A 21,652-nucleotide genomic window follows, 5' to 3' on the forward strand; every position below is an offset into this window, starting at 1 on the left:
TAGTCATATGAGTAGAAGTCGATCGGAATTTCTTTAGGCAAGGACACCCCTTGATAACAGACCCCAGGCCCTCAACCTACAGGAGCCGCAGTTTAAAAAACCTTCATATTCTCTGAAACATGAATGATTTTGTTTGCATTGCACATGTGATGTGGTGCTTGTGGTTACTTGAAGGCATCGGGCAGAAAGCAAACTGTAGGCTCCAGTTTGCTGTGTGGCCCTTTCACCACAGGATTCACACGTTTTCATCATCCAAAACCAAGTTCTATAACCTATTCATCCAGTAAATTGTCTACTTTGTTCATTTGCTGCTTCACAAAACACATTCATCTACACACACCCCTTCACCAGAGCCTCCTAGAATAACTACTCTAGGCCAGAGAGCACCTTTTTTGGGGGGGGGGGGGGGCTGCTGCACTGATCTAACTTTTTTCTTTTCCGGTAAATATACTGATCCTTCATCTCAGGTCTACAGATTACTGATCAAAGATACCATTACTGTTTTTTCCCCAAATGTAGGGCAGGACAGATACTCCACTGCATGGAACTAATAATAATACTAATAAACAAATCATCTGTTGATTATTTTAAAGATTCATTGATTATTTATCTGGTGTATAAAATGTCAACAGAATAGTGAACATTCTGGTTTCTCAGAAGGTGATATCTTCAATTGAGGTGTTTGGAAAGTAACAAACCTCCAAATAATATTTTAACATATTACATATAAAAGCAGCATTTCCTGCCATTATTGCATGACAATTACCTTTGGATTAAACAATAACAAAAAGAGTTGTCAATCCACTGATCGTTTGGTTGACTTATCGTTGCCGCTCTTAAGGTCATCAAGTCATAGAAACGGCTCACGTTACCTTTAATCAAAGACGTTACCTTTAATCAAAGATGTCTCTTAAATCTTTGTCGGATTTCTCTTGGCACTTTCTTTGGCAAAGCAGCAGTGTGTTAGTTGACTGTATGTGTGTCTCTGAGCTCAGACAGTGCCTGGTGGTTCAGCAGAAACTAGTTCAGTCTTAGACAAAGTCATAGTCCAATTTTTCCTCTGCGGAGCTATGGCGGAGTTACTTTGGGTTTACATTACTTATAATTTGCAGCTCGCTCTCTAGAGGGGGAAATTATTTTTGAATTATTACTGTTTCTTGTCAGTTATCTCGTTTGCATCGGGGACTGTGATGTTGAACTGTAGATCTGTATGTAAGGGAGATAAAGAGCTGTTTGTTTGGGGTCTGCCAGATTTGTTTCCAGTTAAACATGTGATCTTGTTCCACTTCTACACTTTGTTGTTATTTCGTCTCGCTTTAGGTTAGATGAAGGGCTGATGAAGGAAAAGCATTCTGGGGGCTGAGGACACGCAATTTAAACAACTTAGTTTTTTGTTTTGCTTTTAGCTCAATACCTACAAAATACATACACAACTATTTTTTACCAAAGTTAGTTGTTCCTTTTTTCAGGCAGCCAATTTGTTGATGTTTATGCAAACTAATAGTGTTTGCATAGCTGTACTTATTACAGATCTGCATTATTGCTATTTATTTTTGTCAAAATTGAATGTTTTCAACACATTCTTTGTTGAAAAGTATTAGTTTCTTTCTCAGCTAGATAACCATGACGTAATTTTAATCATCAATTTCACATTTGATTCCTTGGGTAGCATATTTACATTCTGCAATACTGTGTAAAGTGAATACGCTATTATAATGAATAAGTATAGACAATATGGATCATTAGGAGGGGTTAAATTGATTTCAAGTTATGTAATGCTCTATTGGTATACATTGGCATATAAATAGACATACACGCACACTCTCTCCGCCATCAGAGTAAGGTCAGAGCATATGGATCACTCTGGTGATTGACCGCATCCCATTGATCAGCTGCCGGCTCGCCAATACATCTGCCTCACAGCGACATGGCCCCTCCCACATCCCCTGTGTCCTCCCTTCATTACTCCATTACTTCTGTTCCTCGTCCTCCCCTCTCAAACAGAGATTCCCCTCTCATCGTCCTTTCACCCCCCTCTTCCTGTTTCATCGGCTCCCTCCTGATGATCCTAATGCCATTCACTCTTCGGTACTCTCCGGGGACAGATGTTAAGTTAAGACTCAACTGAAAAACGGTGGAAAACATAAGACAAAAGGTATTCGGTTGTCTGAGTCGTATAGTTTTTCTCCTAATTATTTTAATTATTTGTGTCAAAATAAGATTGGAAGATAAAAAGAGACCATTGCTGGCATCGAACATTTTTAAGCTTTTACCACCCAGTGTCCCTCTCAAGGGACTTTAGGGCTATGTACACCTACATACATAAGTTGCATGTATATGAAATGTATGAATTGATCAGTAAGAGTCTTACTAGTTATTAGGGTCATTTTCAAAATGAAAGACCTGTTGTATAAATAATCCAGGTAATACCAATGTGTAGATAGTCATGAATAGACACAAACCAGCCCTATTAATTGAATGTGAGCTAACAAATGTACAAAAGAAATACAACGAATAGTATACAAATATTATTATACATTGTAATACTAAAATACAATTATATAAATATGTAGGAAATGTATATACAAAATATGAAGAACAAATATATACACACAAAACCACACTAGAACTAAGAAAGGAATGTGGTCCGTATTGCACCAAATGTATTGTTAGTGATACATGTTTTGAAAAATAGAATACAATTCCTCGGTATGATGCCATAAACTCATATTAGATAACACACTTCCTGCCTTTAAGATGAACATCATAGCTTGTGTGCCTCAGCTCCATCTTTCTCACCTCCTCTGCCCTTCTGCTGCTTCACTCATCTGAGCCTCCCTCTCGTCTCAGCACTCTGCTTCCTGCTCTCTTTTGTCTTCCACCACATCTCCATGATACATCTCCTGTGGACCCGAGCGCTGTGGGCCAGGCTGCCGCTCTGTGCCGCCGGTGAAATATTAACCAGGCTTTGATGCTTATTAATTGTCCCATTCAGTAATTGAGATGCTCCGTGGAGCCCATCCCCATGGCGACAATGACAGCCCGTCCCCTTGGTGACAGCCTCTCACCCACAGAAACACTAGCAAAAGCGAGATGGGTGGGTGAGAGTTGGGGGAGATGGGTAGGGGTAAGAAGAGGGAAAACGGAGTAGAAAAGTCCTTTGTTTTTGTTTTTTGAGAAAGCAGACTTTTAAAAAACAAATCATGGCATTTAAAGGTGGATTCTTTGTGCTGCATGTAGGGCTTGGCTTTATGGCCTAAATGTAATATCTAGATATTTTAAGGCCATATTGCAATACACAATATTTTTTGTGATATTTTGAAATCCCTTTCCATACCTTTCACACCGGGATATTGACTTTTTTAATAAATCTAGAGCTTTTCATGATGCCCAGGTCTAACCCCAGCACTAATGTGTATCCATATTAAATATAGGGATTATAGAATAGTTACCATTATACTGGAATTATTTACCTCTTACTATATCAAAACTTTACTTGCACATCTTTTCATTATCCAAACGTTTCCATGACTTTCAAAGTGGCACTTTCAAATAGCATTTAATTCGAATCTAGCTACAACAAAATGAAAAATAACTACATTTTATGTCACTCAATACACATTATTTTGCACCATTGTGGCCAAAATTATCATTATTAGTATTTTGATCATGATTATTACAATTATTTATGAATGTAAGTGACAGAACAATTATATTGCTCTTTCACATTGAAATGAACAGAGCACTGCTTTCACTTCCATGTGGGGCTACAACCCCTCTAGCCCTCACACAACACACCTACTATGTAAGTTATGCCAGTAATCCACACACTAGCTGTAGTATGTACGCCACCTTTTGTAAAAAGCACATTAACTTCACTTGTAGTGAAATGTTTTATAAAAATAAGATTGCCTTTCATCGGCTAGGCTAGAGGTGAGCCGCATACCGCTGTCAACAAAACAACAATACAAGCTTACGTTCACAATGCAGCCAATTACTTAAATGTGGTATTATGACCAAATAGGGATGTGAACTATTGTGTGTTAAATAAATAAATATATATATATATATATATAGCATGAAAAATCCACAATTAAGTTATCTTGGCAAACATTTATTTTTATAGTTTTTCATAGGATATGATCTTAAAAATGAGGGGAAGTGAAATTATATTTTATATAAAATTAAAGCATGACATCTTTGGGACAGAACTGTTATTAGGTTTGTTGCTCCTACTCTTAAAACGTTTACATTATTTTTGTTTTAATTTTCTGTTAGCAACTGAATCATCTCCACACTGTGGACCAAATTCTATTCGAAAATCTTCCCAACCATACACCATGATACAAGAATAAGTATCCCTCTTCCCATATCATCTGCTGTTTATTCTGATACGTGCATCTGAGTAATACAAATATAATACTGGTATGTCTTTTATACAACACATACTTGTTGCTATCTCTACTATCAAGATTTCCCAGAGATACATTTGAATGTGTTAAATAGCAGGATAAAAACATTTTGAAAGCTTGTTAGCTATTTATTATCTAGTCATTCACTTTTATTGTCATGATAACACAAAGTAGACAATTATTTATCTACAATTATGATTTTTCACAGAAACATTACATTTCTCCAGCATTGTAGTTAGACTTTTATCACACAACTGCAAAGTGTATGCTGAATGCTACCTCAAAACAGGATTAGTGTTATAATATACTAAACATTTTGGTTAAATTAATACATTATTATTAGCTGATACAATTGAAAACTGGCTGTTTTCTTCTCTATTTCTGGTTTAAAAAACATTAAAACTATTCCAGGTAGCTTTAAAAAAGTGTAAAAGTCTTCAACCAAGTAAAACACAGATATATAATAACAGGAGAATGGTGATGAAGGAGAGAAAGTAGAAGAGGAGGTGAGGAAATAGGCGGTGTGTACATGTACATATCAAGCTGGAGGCTGCCAGGAGCTTCTAAGACAAGATGACTTCACAGTGTAACGTTTCCTCACCGGGACACGGACCACGTCAGATGTCAGCCAGCCTGTTTGAATCTTGGCATCAACACACACTCACATGCTCATACTTACAGCCGCCAGGATTAATAAATGAAGGTCTACAAGAAGAGACCAGTCACCATTCCTATTTAATAACGGTTCAAACTGTTCAATGTTTTAATGTAATTGTCTGAGCCTACAGTGAAAGCCTTCCAGTTGTCATTGCAGATCCGAGGCCTATATTTTTATTTCAATCTTTGAGATGTGTTAATAAGTGACAGTATAAAAAAGTTTAACGCCCCTTAACGAAAATAGCAAAATCTGTGTTAATCGCTTTGCAGCACTTCTCCCAATATTTCTTGACACCTACGTCGTTTTTCTTTGCGTTAGATATTGTAGCTATCAAAGATCCTGACTCTGAATATATCCAGGAAGTTGACATGATTTTTTCCCCCATTGGCTGCAATATGACAGTATGACATGACGTTAATTTCAGGGGTGCGGAGTAAAAATGCACAAACTTTTTTTTTTGCATCAAGTTCATCTTTGGAAGAAAGTAACATATCTTACAGCTTTGTGATCGAGCTTGTCAGAGTATAAACTGCTACACAATAGAGTTTTGCTCTGCAGGCAGTAATGAGACGGTAGACAATGGTATGACTGTTTCTTTGTATATACTGAGCTCATTGTCCAGTTACGTCTGTCAATAATGAACTCAAAGTTTTTTTTAAAGTACTAGTAAGTACCGCGAAAATATTGTGACTGACTAGCTTTTATTAAGTTAAATACCGGATTGCTAGTGTATTAGCTGTTGTTAGCCCACCAGCTACAGTCTCAAAGCTTTTGGCCAATATGGGTGGATGAACTTAACCACTTTCTCATTTCACAGAGACTTTACCTTATTTTTGGCATGGAAAGTTAATAATGTCATCCATTACGGCATTTTACCATTGTACCTTTGTGTGAGTGGTGACAGTGAGTTGCCATCCTCTCCCAAGACATGTCCCTGCTCATTGAGGTCACAGCCATATTGTCATCAGCCCTCTCTCTTTTTCCCTTAGCATGGCAGGTCGCATGACATCACAGGCTCCACCCCTCACTGACCTGCTGGTTAAGTAGGACACACTGGATTTAAGATGCACTGTTGCCACTGTGACAATACACACACACACACACACACACACACACACACACACACACACACACACACACACACACACACACACACACACACACACACACACACACACACACACACACACACACACACACACACACACACACACACACACACACACACACACACACACACACACACACACACACACACACACAGGTTGACCTGGTTTGGCATCAGTGGGCAGAAGTGTGTGTGGATGTTTAATGCATGTGGAAGGGTAGAAATGGGAGGATATTTGAGAGTTTTGTGACAGCAGGTGTGACCCCATGAGTGTGTCTATTTTAAATGTCCAGAAAGATACATTTATGAATAAGATGAAATGTTATCCATGGAGTTGTCGCTAACGAAAGATACGGGATCGTTGCTTGAGTATTGAGGAGTTGTAGCAATTATCCTCCAACAAAGAAACTATACAGACACTTCACTGAAACACACAGCTAAAGTATAATGTTACTGCTACTCACTGTCACACACACCCTCGGTCTCTCTCTCTGGATTGACCGCACTCTCGTCACATGACACCACTCGCACCGCTTGTTAACACCGCTAGTACTGTTTGAATTTTTAGCAAGAGGTGCGCCTGGAAAAAAAAACATGTGCCATGGGATTCTTCTAAATAAAAGCATATCTGATGATGGAATGTCATCAGTTTTCATCGAGATAATGATTGTTGATCATTATGCTTTGATTCAGGTTGTTGGATCATCACACCCCAGCCCTAGAGATTAATTTATTATATGTTCACTGTATGCTTAGAAACAGGGATTTCTCCTGCCACTTGAGTCTTCAGGAGGAATATCTTCATTTAGACGATTCAAAAAACGTCGACTGTCTGATCCACAGAGGCTACTCAACAAGCCGTCTGCCAGTCCATCTGGATATCACACACTCGTGTTGGATGTGTGTGAGCTCTAAGACGTCTGAGCACAGACAGCCTGATTTCATCGGGAAAGTCCATTCTCCTAAATCAAATTATCCTTCTGTCCAGCTACTGGATCGTTGGACCAGTCACTCACAGCAGGAGGGAGGCCTTTGTGGAATCTCCCCCATTCTCCCCCCTTTACTCCCACCTCCCAGCTCAGCTCCTCTTACATTATTAGCTGTCTGTGATGTTACATTAAAGATGCATGACTCTCATGCTGTCTCACTCAGCATGGGCCTCCTGTGTGTGTGTGTGTGTGTGTGTGTGTGTGTGTGTGTGTGTGTGTGTGTGTGTGTGTGTGTGTGTGTGTGTGTGTGTGTGTGTGTGTGTGTGTGTGTGTGTGTGTGTGTGTTTGTGTGTGTTTGTGTGTGTGTGTGCAGGCCGACACGCTTGCACACTGCTGAGTTATCGAAAGAAGGGCAAACACAAACACACAGTTTTTTTGTTTGTGAATTTTTTGTGTGAACCACCTGCTTGCACCCGATAGACAAACAAAAGTGGGTTTCATATTTAAGCTCGTGTTTTTAATCCTCACCAAAATGTCACCTGTAAAGCAACGCTCTTTCCATCAACAATGGGTCAAATTACTTTGTGTATTGGCAAAGAAGTTCCTTGTAGTGACGAACCAAGATCATTTTCACTGAAAGCTCTATGAAGTGTTTTCAGCAGCTTTCCGCTCATACTTCAGGTTTTTTTATGGCTCACAATTTAAATGTTTTTGCCTAACCGTAGCAGATAAAGAGACAGAATATTTCCCCAAGAGTTAAAGCAACTAAACCAGCGCAAAAAAAGGAGCCAATATCAGACTTACTTCTGTCAGGTGCGAAGAAACACATCTTTAAGTGTGCGTGTGTGTATGTATGTGTGTGTGTGTGTGTGTGTGTGTGTGTGTGTGTGTGTGTGTGTGTGTGTGTGTGTGTGTGTGTGTGTGTGTGTGTGTGTGTGTGTGTGTGTGTGTGTGTGTGTGTGTGTGTGTGTGTGTGTGTGTGTGTGTGTGTGTGTGTGTGTGTGCAGGCCGACACGCTTGCGCACTGCTGAGTTATCGAAAGAAGGGCAAACACAAACACACCGTTTTTTTGTGTGAATGTGGTCGAACTCTCTCAAAGCCGAAATGTGTTATTTGACAGATGGATGTGGGAGGCTGTCACTGAGACTAAACGCTCCTGAGAGAGAGACAGAGAGAGCTGTCTGCTTGGACAGAGATAGCGAGCTGGCTGGACAGAGAGTGGGAGGGGGTTAGCTCCACAGTATTGATATAATGCAAGCTTTGAGTGCCCTGTCTGCTTGGTTGAGTGCTTCTCTGTGCTGCTGCATATGGTGTGTGTGTGTGTGTGTGTGTGTGTGTGTGTGTGTGTGTGTGTGTGTGTGTGTGTGTGTGTGTGTGTGTGTGTGTGTGTGTGTGTGTGTGTGTGTGTGTGTGTGTGTGTGTTGAACGTGCGATGATGGGACCAACACAAGACGGTTAAGCCTGTTTGTGTGTTTAATGCTAACCTCCCTTCGAAGTCCATTTTAAAATCCTCAGGCACACTCAGCTTCCAGTATGTGTGTGTGAGAGATTGTTTGTGAAGTGATCAGTCTCTCTGGCTGTTAGAGTGTCCTAATTGGACTAACTGGATTAATGAGGTGAACTAAATGCTGCAGCTTTCTCTCCTCCCATCTTTTTGTTGTCTGGGCGGGGAAAGTGCATGTGTGTGTCTGTTCAGCAGGTTGAATCAAAGTCACGTTATAGTTCAGTTAAGGGTGCTGATTTGGATACAATCTTCTATCGTTGTCATTCTGTTATTGCTAGGTTTGCTATCCTGGCTCCAAAATGGTGGAATGAGCTCCCGATTGACATCAGGACAGCAGATAGCCTACACATCTTCTGGCGCAGACTGAAAACTCATCTCTTTCGACTCCACTTCGAGCAATAGAATTACTAACAAAGCACTTATATACTAATAAAGGACTGGCTTATCTAAAGCCAGTTGAGTAGCACTTGAAATGTTTGGCTCTATTAAACCTGATGTACTTATATGATTCTGTTTTCTTCAAGTTTGTATCTTCTTGGTCGAATGCACTTATTGTAAGTCGCTTTGGATAAAAGCGTCCGCTAAATGCAATGTAATGTAATGTCTAATACTATAAGACATTTAATCCATTATTCAGTGATAGAGCATATAGTATATCCATAATATTAAGGATCAAATATTGTTTATTAGCCACTTATCAAACTAGCTTCTCAGTTTTATGTCATTTTAAATTAGATCGATTTTGGTCTTTGGTCTCTGGGAAATGGTGTCTTATTGTAAAACAGTTTATTGTACATATTATAACTTACCAAGTCAGTGGTGGGTTTTCTGTGGAATTATAAACCTTACAAATGAAGGTTTTTCGTCACATCAATGCTATTTCAATCAAATATTATCACCAATGTTGTCCAAAGTTGCCAGCCAACTGTAAGCCAACAGTTGACTTTCATTTACTTATACAGAAACATTATCAATTGATGAATATAAGTCAAATATTCACTTGATCTGTTTTTGGTCTCCACCAACTTATGAAGAAATATCTGGCTCTTTGGCTGCTAAATGCAGCATTAATCTAACCAGTTGTATCTGTCTGGTTCAGGGCAGGCAGGGTACAATGGGTTTTAGTGCTTTTTCATTAAAAAAAACGTACAATAGCAGAAAAGGTGGAAAAACAAAACATGAGTTAAAAGGTGCTAAAACGCTGGGCATAGCTGAGGGGAACTGAAGAGTCAAGTTATGATTCTTCTGGTTCATCACAAAAAGCTTCCTTTTGCATATCAATTATAACAGTCATTTGATTTATTATTAATAAATAGTCAAGTACAGCAATGTAATGTCACATTGCCCAACTAGTAATTATTCAACTTTTAAAATCGTATTATCTCATCCTATAATTAAACTAATTGATGCCCCAGTACAACCCATTGTTGACTGTATTACGTTAAAATGCCTGAGGGAGGTTCATTCAAAAATACTACATGTGTATTAGTGTTTGCTATATCCTGAATTACCGGCTGAAGGGTTGGGTTTATGTAGCTAAATGGTTTGTGACTGATCAAATAGAGACAGATGAGCTTACAATCTCAGAAATCTGAGACCGTAGAGCTTTCTCACGGCAGACATGGTGACTTGTCAGAGCAGGAACAGCACAGGTGTGACTTATAACATTAACGATGGTGCCATTGAGCCAGAACGTACTATGCTGGAACCAGAACAACTGAAACAGGTTTCAATCGATGTGGCCAGTAAAATAACAGTTTATATTGAATTTTGGCTCACTGGTTCGGCTTTTCAAGACACAAACATGGAAAAAAACCATCATTAGTGAAACTAGCACTCCCTGTGCTTCTTCTTCTATAAGTTTCAGTTCTTTAGATGGTGTAAACCACCATGTTGAGATGCTAATGAGAAGCCACCCTGTCTCTATAGTTTTAATTTATGTTACTAAGTATTCTTTCAAGTTTGACAGCAGCACTCTTCTAGTTTTTTACCACAAAATACTTCAATTTTCTCCTGTAGATTTAGCCAGTTCCTCTTACAATTAAATGTTAAATAATACAAATAAATAGGTACCAGCCGTTTCTAATTCATCGAACACTCCCTTGTACGCTTGTACTTTACTTTTGAGCAGTTCTGTTATGAGCTACAGTATTTGACTAGCTCCCAACCAAAACAAGGCAGCAGTGCAACCGTAGGACTGTCTGTTGCTAGGATACATAGTTATACTGTAGTAGAACGGTTTCCATAGAAATATCTGCATAGCTAAAATCAGTATCAGATATTTGTCACATAGATTTATTTCATATTACATTTCTGAAATCACTTACACTTCAACAGCCTGTGAATGCAGTAGAAAATATCCCATTCTGCCAAAAATTTAAATTGAACTCTGGCAAGGCCTAATACAACTCCTAATACACCTATCTGTGGAGTAGTAGTTATTGATTTGGATAGAAAATACAAGCTTGAAGGCCCCACACCGGCCTGTTGCCCAGACACGAGTGATGTGAGAACAGTTCAGTTATTGGCTGGCATGCCACCGCGGGATCCCGAGCTCTAAATCAATGATGGTGTTGTCCATTTGCTCCACTCTGTGCCAAATCACTCTGAGTCTATCTTTCAGCTGAAATCCCCGCTGAGATGCACTTTTATGCAAGAGGTTACATTTGGGGATTAGCACATCATTTTCAAGGGTAGACATCAAGAATGCAACGGCATTTATAGGTCACGAATCCCATGCTGTCATGTTTTATACATGCAACAAAAGGTTGATACAGCGCTTATGCTTATATGTGCTATATACTCTTTCTTCGACTATATCTAGCTATATCAAGCTCAAAGTGATGATTTCAAATACAAATATATCGTACTTTGTGTAGCACACCACAGTCAGGGCGGCTGTGGCTCAGTGGATAGAGTTGGACTTCGAATCAGGTCGACTTCAGCATGTCGTTGTGTCCCTGAGACACTTCCCCCCAAATTGCTCCTGTGGGGATTGCCCACAGTACTGAATGTATGTCGCTTTGGATAAAAAAATGACATGTAATGTTATGTAATGTAATTTTGAATCCCCTGTTGCTGTGCTGCATTTCAATCAGTCCTTGATGTTTTTCAGGGACCCACAAGTATTCAATCAAAAGATTACTGTAATTTCTAAACACATTCAGCATAGTTTTTCTCAACCTGCAGATAGTCAGTGTTTTAGAGATAACTGCTGAATGCAATATGATCTACCAGATGATTCCCAAGTTGTGCTGATCTTAATTCCTCTCCTATGAGTTTGTGTCTTTGCTGCTGTGTCTACATGAGCTGTATGCAGTGTGCGTGATATAACATGGCCACAGCCGTCCTCTAAATCACCACTTTCAGCTTCTGCCTCAGGGCTAAGGTACAAAATCGCCCGTGTGATGGAAAAACATCCAAATATCTCGATCAGTAAGAACTGCCAGTTAAAACATTTAAAGCTGGCTTGATACAACACTTTAAATATATGTATATGTATATATTACACCTTGATCTCACCATATACCTGTGACTCCTTTAAATGTGACTTATGTTGTGTATGGCTTTCATATGTAATTGATATGATATTATGTGTTTCAGTAGTTTTTTTTGCATACAGATTTACTGTGTAGACGATAAGTATTTATATTCTATTGTTATAGTTCCTATGCGGTGTTTGTGTCTCATACTCAGCAATGCACGGACATGTATGTGTGTGTGCTGCTTCCTGTGTGTGTCCGTTGCATAAGAGGATCTGCTGCTGTCCCAGAGCTTAACGAAGGATTTAAACCTCTCTTTCTCACTCTCTCTTGCACTCTCTCCTCCTGTGTCGTATGTCTCTCCAGCGCTCTCTGTTGCACTCTATCTAATCTCTGTACTTGTGTATTGAAGGGAGGGTGATGTCATTGTTTGTTGAATAAGTCTTGTGCGTATACAGATTGAATGTTTGCTTATCTCGAAATGTCTGAGCAGGAAAATGTATTTATTTTCGATGGCACCTGCTCAAACACGCAGAACTCATTCCAACGGGTAATTTATTATGTTTGCTAAACTTTAATGATTGACACACATAAATATGGTGACTTCATTTGCTTTCATTAATTGGTCATTAATGCCATGTTTAATGAGGAATATTGGATTATAACGCAGGTATTCCCTCCTTAGTCATCCTCCAACAACTAGTCTTTGTTGTTGTTGGCTACTCTGAACACCCCCATGAGTAGAACACAAAAAATCTATTCTTACCATTTTACAGTCGGCTGACAGAGAGGACTGGGCTCGCTGGTGATCTAAAAAAAAAGCAGCAAATGTGTTGGCTGCAAACTCGTCTCAGCACAATGACATTTTGTCTAAAAAGCTGCTTTGACTGTTGTGAATATGATATTTTTATATTTATTTACTATTTTTCATTGTATTTTACAACCCTTAACTTGTTTTATTGCTGCTGTTTAATATGTTCACCATATCCACAATGATAACAGCAGAAAGTTAATGTTACACTTGATTAATCTGTAAGAAAATGAATGCAACATACACTAAATCAGCTCTAGCTTTATCAGTTTAATTGACATACTCATATTCCACTTTCTAAAGATAAGACCTCGTACTTTAAATAATACTTATTGAATTCTAAATGATTTGTTTTGTTGTCTGTTTTCAATATTTAAAAGGTGGGTTTGAACAAAGGGCCAATGTTAGCTCTGTATTCTTTCAACCATCAGACCCGGCCTCTATCCTACTGTAGGTCCCTCACTATAGATGAGTGTCTGTGGCTTCAATCAAAATATGATTTAATTAAACAGACAGCATTCTTATTAAAAGATACACCAAGCATGTTACACTCGAGATTCACCATTTATTTAGAATTTTCTGGGCAGTTCTGATTCAGAAAAGGTAAATTCTATTGTATGCTTCTAAAGCATTGACTATTAAATAACTTACATTTTCTCTCTACATGTATATCAAAAACACAATTGCCCCAGGTAAATCACATCAAGAGTAAAATGGTTCATTAAATCTATATAACAACACACTTTGTGTCTATTCCTCCACAGCTTATTTTGGACTTGCAGGGGGTAAAAATGGGCATGTGTGTCAATTTGACCGGAGAGACATCTGATAAATGTTGGTTCGCTTGCCTTCTATCATTGGTGCCCCTGTAAGCCGCCTAACATTGCTTCTTTCTGCTTCCTGAAGCAAGACAAACCCTTCATCAGCAAAATAAAACAAGTTGAACCGCTTCAGCAGCAAGTCATATTATTAAGTCTGCCAGCTCCACCTACCTAACGTTTCGCATCGAGATCAGATCAAAAGGGCAGACTCCAGTCAAGAATGCTTGAAAACACCAGGTGTAAAGCCTTCTTGTAAGAAGTCATTTATCTAAAAATATCAGATACATTTAATGGGCTTTACAGTGATGATGTTAAGGATAGAAATGAAAATAGTAATGAAGATTCTGAAAGTGAGTGGTGGGGATGAGTGTAATGGTATTGAAGATAATGACCTCTTGTGTTTGTTTGTGCTGGAGGAAAGCCCCCTGCTGCACTCTCTGTTCAGCTGGGTTACTTCTCACTGATTTACATTGTGTTTCTCTCTGTCTGTTGCAGATTGATTTGGAGCCGGAGGGGAAGGTGTACGTGGTCATTGATCTGTCCGGATCCTCCACTGAAGGTAAAACCACCACAAGACCTTTTTTTCTTCCACTAATACTGAGGGAATCTCACATGTGATAGTTCAGTTTTAAGCAAAGTAGATATGGAAAACGTCTGCCTATTTACACTCCCAGAGCACTGGGGAACATTAGCATTCATTTAAAGATGTGTTTCTTCGCACCTGACAGAAGTAAGTCTGATATTGGCTCCTTTTTTTGCGCTGGTTTGGTTGCTTTAACTCTTGGGGAAATAATCTGTCTCTTTATCTGCTACGGTTAGGCAAAAACATTTAAATTGTGAGCCATAAAAAAACCTGAAGTATGAGCGGAAAGCTGCTGAAAACACTTCATAGAGCTTTCAGTGAAAATGATCTTGGTTCGTCACTATAAGGAACTTCTTTGCCAATACACAAAGTAATTTGACCCATTGTTGATGGAAAGAGCGTTGCTTTACAGGTGACATTTTGGTGAGGATTAAAAACACGAGCTTAAATATGACACCCACTTTTGTTTGTCTATCAGGTGCAAGCAGGTGGTAAGGTAGAATAATAGAATATATGTATATTTTATATTATTAAATAACGTCATGCCTTGTATTACTCTGTATTTCCATAATATCCCCAAGGATTTATCAGATTGGGTCTTGTTAAATTACCATGAACTTAAAGCAGCTTTAATTTATATTTTTATAATAATAACAACACATCAAATGACAAAGTAAGAACACTTTATAACAGTGGCTCATAGTATGATCCTACAGAGAAATATCTGAAGCTCCCGTCTCTATTGTGAGTTTTAGCTAATTGTTTAGGCCGTCACCAGTCTCATAGTGTCATTCTTTGGCTACAGCAGGCTACTGTGTTTATATAAAGAGCTGTACAAATGTTCTTTATATTACTAAACTGCAGAAAAACACAGAAGGTGACAAGCTTGTGAACATATTGGAACATTTTTCAGCTAAAACCGTCAGATATTCCTCTCAAGCGTTGGTAGAGACCTCAGGCGGTGCTAAAAGTAAGACAGACTTATATTCATCAGGTGGACAAAACATGATGATGTCTCTCTGTAACTGCTGGATGTGTAAATGTGCAACTTAAAGGGTATAAATATGTTAATATTGTGTTCACTCCTTGTTTTCGCTGCCCCAAAACAAACTGTTTTTGCCGGTTTAGCATAATTTAGTGCACGCACATCCTCTGCAATCACTGCCAGTTTACTGCATTAAACCTAGAGGCCATAGAGAGCGATGGAAAGATAACTTCCTGTTTTCTCTGAAAGTTACTCAACAGAGTTCAGATAACTTTCTCCTTCACTCTGTTCTTGTCCATTTCCTTGTCCTCTATTTGTTTGATTTTCTTAACCATGAAAACATTTAGAATATATCCCTCTCACACCTTTTCTGCACACATACACTCTGCTGCCTGATAAGAGAGGTTTTCACCTGCAAAGGGGTACGTTCACACCTGGTTATAAATAGAAACTGTTCTTTGCCTTCCAGTGAAAGTGTGCATGTATATTCAGAATGTATATATATATATGTGTGTGTGTGTGTGTGTGTGTGTGTGTGTGTGTGTGTGTGTGTGTGTGTGTGTGTGTGTGTGTGTGTGTGTGTGTGTGTGTGTGTGTGTGTGTGTGTGTGTGTGTGTGTGTGTGTGTGTGTGTGTGTGTGTGTGTGTGTGTGTGTGTGTGTGTGTGTGTGTGTGTGTGTGTGTGTGTGTGTGTGTGTGTGTGTGTGTGTGTGTGTGTCTGAGGTTGCAGCAGTGTAACGCAGTAGAGGGCAGAGAGAGAGGGAGTAGATTCTTAAAATAGAGAGTGAGATTGAGCCATGGATTACACACACACACACACACACACACACACACACACACACACACACACACACACACACACACACACACACACACACACACACACACACACACACACACACCATGTGCAAACTCAAGCGTCAGTGTCTTGCCCTCCTCATCGATGATTGGGTACTCTGTGATGACCTCACGACCCATTCCCCGCCCACTCCTGAACTTCCTCCCTGAGTTCAGCTGGCATGAGTGCTCATGATGTTAATGCATGCTGATAAAAACAATGTGTGTGTGTGTATATATAGGAGGGATGGTGTGTGTGTGTGTGTGCTGATAGGAGGGATGGAGAGTTTGAGGGTGAGAACTAGAGGATGAGGTGGTATTTTTAGCAGATTTATTTTTCCTTTTTTTCTCTGGGTGCAATCTGTTCTCTCTGCAGCTTCAGAGGCTGGAAGGAGTCGTTCCTCTCCTCTTTCCTCCTCTCCTCTCCTTTTACATCTGTTGGTCTCAGGAAGCAAATCAAAACAGTAATCTGACCTAATCTCACCATCTGCGATTTCCCCCTCTTTTTCTTCATCCTTTTCGCTTCCCTTTTAAATATTTTATTCACATCCCCCCAAGATTAAAAGATAACCTTCATGACTGAAGACTTTTAATGACAAGACTAATGTTTAATTCATTTTATTTTTACGACAAAACTATACTTTTTAAAAGTCTACTTTTTATATCTTGATCCAAATAAATAACGCTTTGGCACTGTTTTGGGGAAATGAATGACATAGATTCAGTGCATAATTGAAATTCCTACAATTTGGCATAACATTATAATAATACCATCTTTGTCTTGTCATCTTTATGCCACTTTAAAAACAAGTTTTCAAAGTTCTTAACAGTAGAAATAACAGAGCAAAAGCAAAATGACTTTTGTATGAGGAGGAATGGTGAAATAATTCTCCAGTTAAAACAGTCAGAAACAAACTCATATCAACACATGATTTTCTCAAATCGCCCTTAATGCTTATTATGTATCTACATACTAAATTATACCTTAGCCCATTGTTAAGGCAGTTTTACCTACATTTGTTTTTATTTTGTCGTATAATCTTTGGTTTACATGAACGCCATCATTCATCATTTAACCTCTAATAGTGCTGTGTCATAAGCCATACGTAATGTAACCTCTTTAAGAAAATAATAAGGCATTTACAAAACTAATGTCACAAAACAAGCCAAAAGTGTTTCAATCTTAAGGTGACTTTGTTCAGATGTATCCAAAGTCTTATAAACCTAATAAGAAAAATCCAAAATATGAAGAAAGAAAATCTCAACTGCTTAAATTTGAGTAAAACTGTCCTCAGCCTATTCAAAATGTTGTTTTATTAAATCCTGAAATATTGTTTGAGGAGCTGCTACAATCCCAATACCTCAAATGACTGCAACTTAATTGAATATTGCAGAATATCTATTGTTTTGTCTAGTTATCTTGTATTTTGATTCCTTTAGAATATTAACCATATTCTAAATGTTTGTATACATGTATCTACAATTATTATTGGGGAAGCAGATGGATTACTGCCACGCTTGTATTGTTATTCATTATTCATTCTTCTTCAATTTGTTTTACCATCTGCAGTTCAGCTTTCCCTCTTCTCTGTCTCCGCTGCCTGCTGCTCGTCTACATGTCTCCGTCAAATGTCTATCTTCTGTCCGTCAATATGTGTGCGTTTATTGGACGGCCTTCTCCCAGTTGGTCATTCATCTGAACCAGAGCACGTCTGTCTCCACGACGATCACTCTTAACTGTTGTTATGCCTCCTTGTCAGCATGCCTGTGTGTGTCAGTGTGTGTGTGTGTGTGTGTGTGTGTGTGTGTGTGTGTGTGTGTGTGTGTGTGTGTGTGTGTGTGTGTGTGTGTGTGTGTGTGTGTGTGTGTGTGTGTGTGTGTGTGTGTGTGTGTGTGTGTGTGTGTGTGTGTGTGTGTGTGTGTGTGTGTGTGTGTGTGTGTGTGTGTGTGTGTGTGTCCAGGACAGATGGATGATGTATTATGTAAAACAAAGTGATCCCAGTAATGGCCTGCTAAGCTGTCTCCCTCCTCACATCAACACACACACACACACACACACACACACACACACACACACACACACACACACACACACACACACACACACACACACACACACACACACACACACACACACACACACACACACACACACACACACACACACACACACACACACACACTCACACTGAGTCCCTAGGCAGCTTGTCTGTAATCGAACTCAGCAGTAACCACATCTATAACGGACCCGGGAGAGAGATGGAGGGAGTGTGAAAGAAAGGCGAACTAGGACAGAAGCGCAGAGAGAGGAGTGTGTGTGGGAGTGAGAGTGGAGGTGGTTCTCTTGTCTTAAGGTTACCCTCGGAAACCATTTATCTTTTTCCGGGGAGAGGCAGAGAGGAAGGGAACGGCTGGTTGGATGCTGCTCGCTGAGGAGGAGTATTTTAATATGCTGTCCTTCGTTTTAGTGCCCACACATGAAAGTATAAATAGCATGCACACGCACGTATGCATACATAGGCCTCTGGTAGGTGTGGGATGTTTGTGAGGAAGAGGAAGGGAGGAAAGTGGGTGGTGAGGGGGGGGGGGGGGGGGGGGGGTTTGAGAAGCCGTTGAATGATTAAACATCTCAAGCAACATGATGCAAAATGATCCTTATTTGTACAAAGCATCTCAGTAAGTAAAATCAATGGGCCTTAACAAAGAATATGTGAAACAAAATGTAAAAAGTAACAAAAAAAGTTTGTAAATTTAAAAGAAATGTTGGTGTGAGACTTTTAACATGACCATCTTCCTCTGTGTCTTTATCATTCTCTTTTCATATTCCTCAAAAGCTTAAAGAAAAGCTAAAGCACTTCAAATGACTTGAGTAACGTTTCTTTTCTTATTTTTCCAGTGCAATAGCTTTACTGTGTAACCTTAAAGCACTGTACGTTTTGAAAGTAATATTCAAGAATCAGTGATACATTTAGATTCATACCCATTGACATGTGCACTCACTCCACAGCCACGGGGACCAATGAGAATGAGGAGCGGGTGTTTCGAGAGAGGATTGGCCCTCGCCGGCGACAGGGCGCCGTCCGAAGACGCGTCCATCAAGTCAACGGACACAAGTTCATGGCCACATACCTGAGGCAACCAACCTACTGCTCACATTGCAGAGATTTCATCTGGTAAGGCAACACAAACACATATCAGCCTGATCTGGTGTACCTGCTGCTGAGTTTCATTTAAACCAACCTCCTGTGTGTGTGATCCAACAGGGGCGTGCTGGGGAAGCAGGGATACCAGTGTCAGGGTGAGTACTTTTCTGCAGGAATCCAATTTCGATCATTTATTATTTAAGCAGGAGAACGCAAGTGGGATTACATGTTGCTGAAGGACAGCTGTGATTTGGTCTCAAGCCACCTCCGCCCAGAGCCACAGATGGCCTGCATTTCTCCAACAGCATCCACTTTAAAATGCTAATGAGCATTCACTTTTTTAATACATATTTTCTGCAAACATCCTTAAGAATTCAGCTGGGAGTGTGAATCAACTCATATATTTAATACTTAGTCTTTGCTCGGACGAGGTTCACAAGGAATTACAATCATATATTATTAATTAATTGTAACTGTCTGGTTAGATATTGTAGAGATAATTAAATATGTTTTCATTGAAAGTGATCCAGGGTTTCACTGGATTGTCCAAAATAGTGAATATTTATCTGATATCATTTTCTTCAGTTTAAACTGTGTATACTAGAGACGCACAGATTTATATGCCGAACAAAGTTATCAATATTTGCCTTGTTGACTGCCATCGACCTATAGGCATATAGAGAATGACATTCACTGGCAAATGTTCCTCTGTTGGTTTGCACTAACTTTGCGATGGCTAAATGTTGTTTAAATTATTTGCGATCAGGGTCCAACAACAGTAGTTAGCATGCTGCTATTGAAGCTGCTGATTCAGAGAAGAAGCCACTGGCTGCACACAACACTGGCAAGTCAATTGTCTTTGTAAAAACATTTTTAAATGTAAGTTTCATAAACATTATATTTGTTGGGCTATGAAATTACATTTAAATAAAATTCTTCTCATAACTGAAATCCTGTTTCAAAGGATGAATAAATAACACATAGAAAACCTAATAAACAACAAAAAACTTGGTTGTCAGCATGGGCATTTGGCCACAGTTTTTTAAACATTGGTATCGGCAAAGTATCTCACAATCGGTGTATCCCTACTGTTAGCAACACTTTGTTGAGGCTTTGTAAAATGAAATGAAACAGTTTAAGAAGTTATGAGATTCTATTATTTAAATTGTTTTAATCAAATGTAATGTGGTTCAGTTAAGTCTGGGTGGTATTAAATCAGCGTAAAAACGAAATTCTACCAGGTCAAAGTAGTGGACACGTACACTTTATTTGACCTAATTTAAGAAAATGTGTTTACGTGCGATGCTGATGCTGTGCTTCCAGTGTGCACGTGTGTCGTCCACAAGCGCTGCCATGAGCTCATCATCACCAAGTGTGCCGGGATGAAGAAGCAGGAGGACACACCTGAGGAGGTACAGGCAAACATCCTAGTACACAGAGAGTATGTTGGTAATACATGAAAAGACTTAAGCACAGAAAGTGAATTGTTTGTTAATAAAGAGTTTATTACATATCCAACACACACAAAGTGAATCAGAAAAACAGAATATGGACAGAAGCACTCAGGCCTTTTGTGAAAAAATCTTCCACTTAAGTTAACATGTGTATACTGTGTACTAACACTCCAGCCGCATGCATTATTCCTCCGATAATGTGACAATGACCTCTTTGTAACACCGTCTGTGTGTTTGCCTGTGTCTGTGTGTGTGTGTGTCTCCCTCTGTAGGTGGGTTCACAGCGGTTCAGTGTTAACATGCCCCATAAGTTCAGTATTCACAACTACAAGGTGCCCACCTTCTGTGACCACTGTGGCTCCCTGCTGTGGGGCCTCATGAGGCAGGGCCTGCAATGCAAAGGTGAGTTCAGGTGCAGTGGGGAATTTACACCATCGGCTCACATGCCATGCATTTGAGTGTCAATGTGCTGAAGTCAAAGACTGGATAAAAAAGACGAATGTTTCTTTTTTTATGAAAGAACTTAAGAAATTAAAATTTCAATTTTCACGACAGGTAAATAATAGATACCAACACATGCCTTTGTATCCCTGCCAATAATTGTTTCATCCTGCTTGTTTCCTAGTGAGTTGAAAAACAATGGTTAAATGTTGGCTCATAGGCCAGAGAACAAGGGAATTCGTTTTTGGAGCACATCCAGGATTTTGTATTACATTTAGAACAAATCTCTGCTTTGTACAAGGGTTGCTCAAAATCATGTATGATCAGGTATCATCCTATGAATATCTGTCTGCTTGTATAAATATTTTTTCTATACTAAGACATGTTTTTAGTAGTAAATGGACTGTACTTATATAGCGCTTTATCCAGTCTTTAAGACCCCTCAAAGCGCTTTACATATTACATGTCATTCACCCATTCACACC

The 21,652-nt window shown here is 39.3% G+C and overlaps 1 protein-coding gene across 1 annotated transcript in view; it reads left to right on the forward strand.

Annotated features, from left to right (window-relative positions):
- The window catches only part of prkcea (protein kinase C, epsilon a), a 33,339-nt gene that overhangs the window by 1,530 nt on the left and 10,157 nt on the right, over positions 1-21,652 (forward strand). The window contains exons 2-6 of the mRNA XM_079657642.1: positions 14,221-14,284; positions 19,137-19,302; positions 19,393-19,427; positions 20,596-20,684; positions 20,999-21,128. Of these exons, the coding sequence (XP_079513768.1) occupies positions 14,221-14,284; positions 19,137-19,302; positions 19,393-19,427; positions 20,596-20,684; positions 20,999-21,128 (484 nt within the window). The remainder of the gene's footprint in view (positions 1-14,220; positions 14,285-19,136; positions 19,303-19,392; positions 19,428-20,595; positions 20,685-20,998; positions 21,129-21,652) is intronic.

This window comes from Notothenia rossii (genome assembly GCF_949606895.1).
Source record: "Notothenia rossii genome assembly, chromosome: 11".
In the NCBI taxonomy this organism is placed as follows: domain Eukaryota; kingdom Metazoa; phylum Chordata; class Actinopteri; order Perciformes; family Nototheniidae; genus Notothenia; species Notothenia rossii.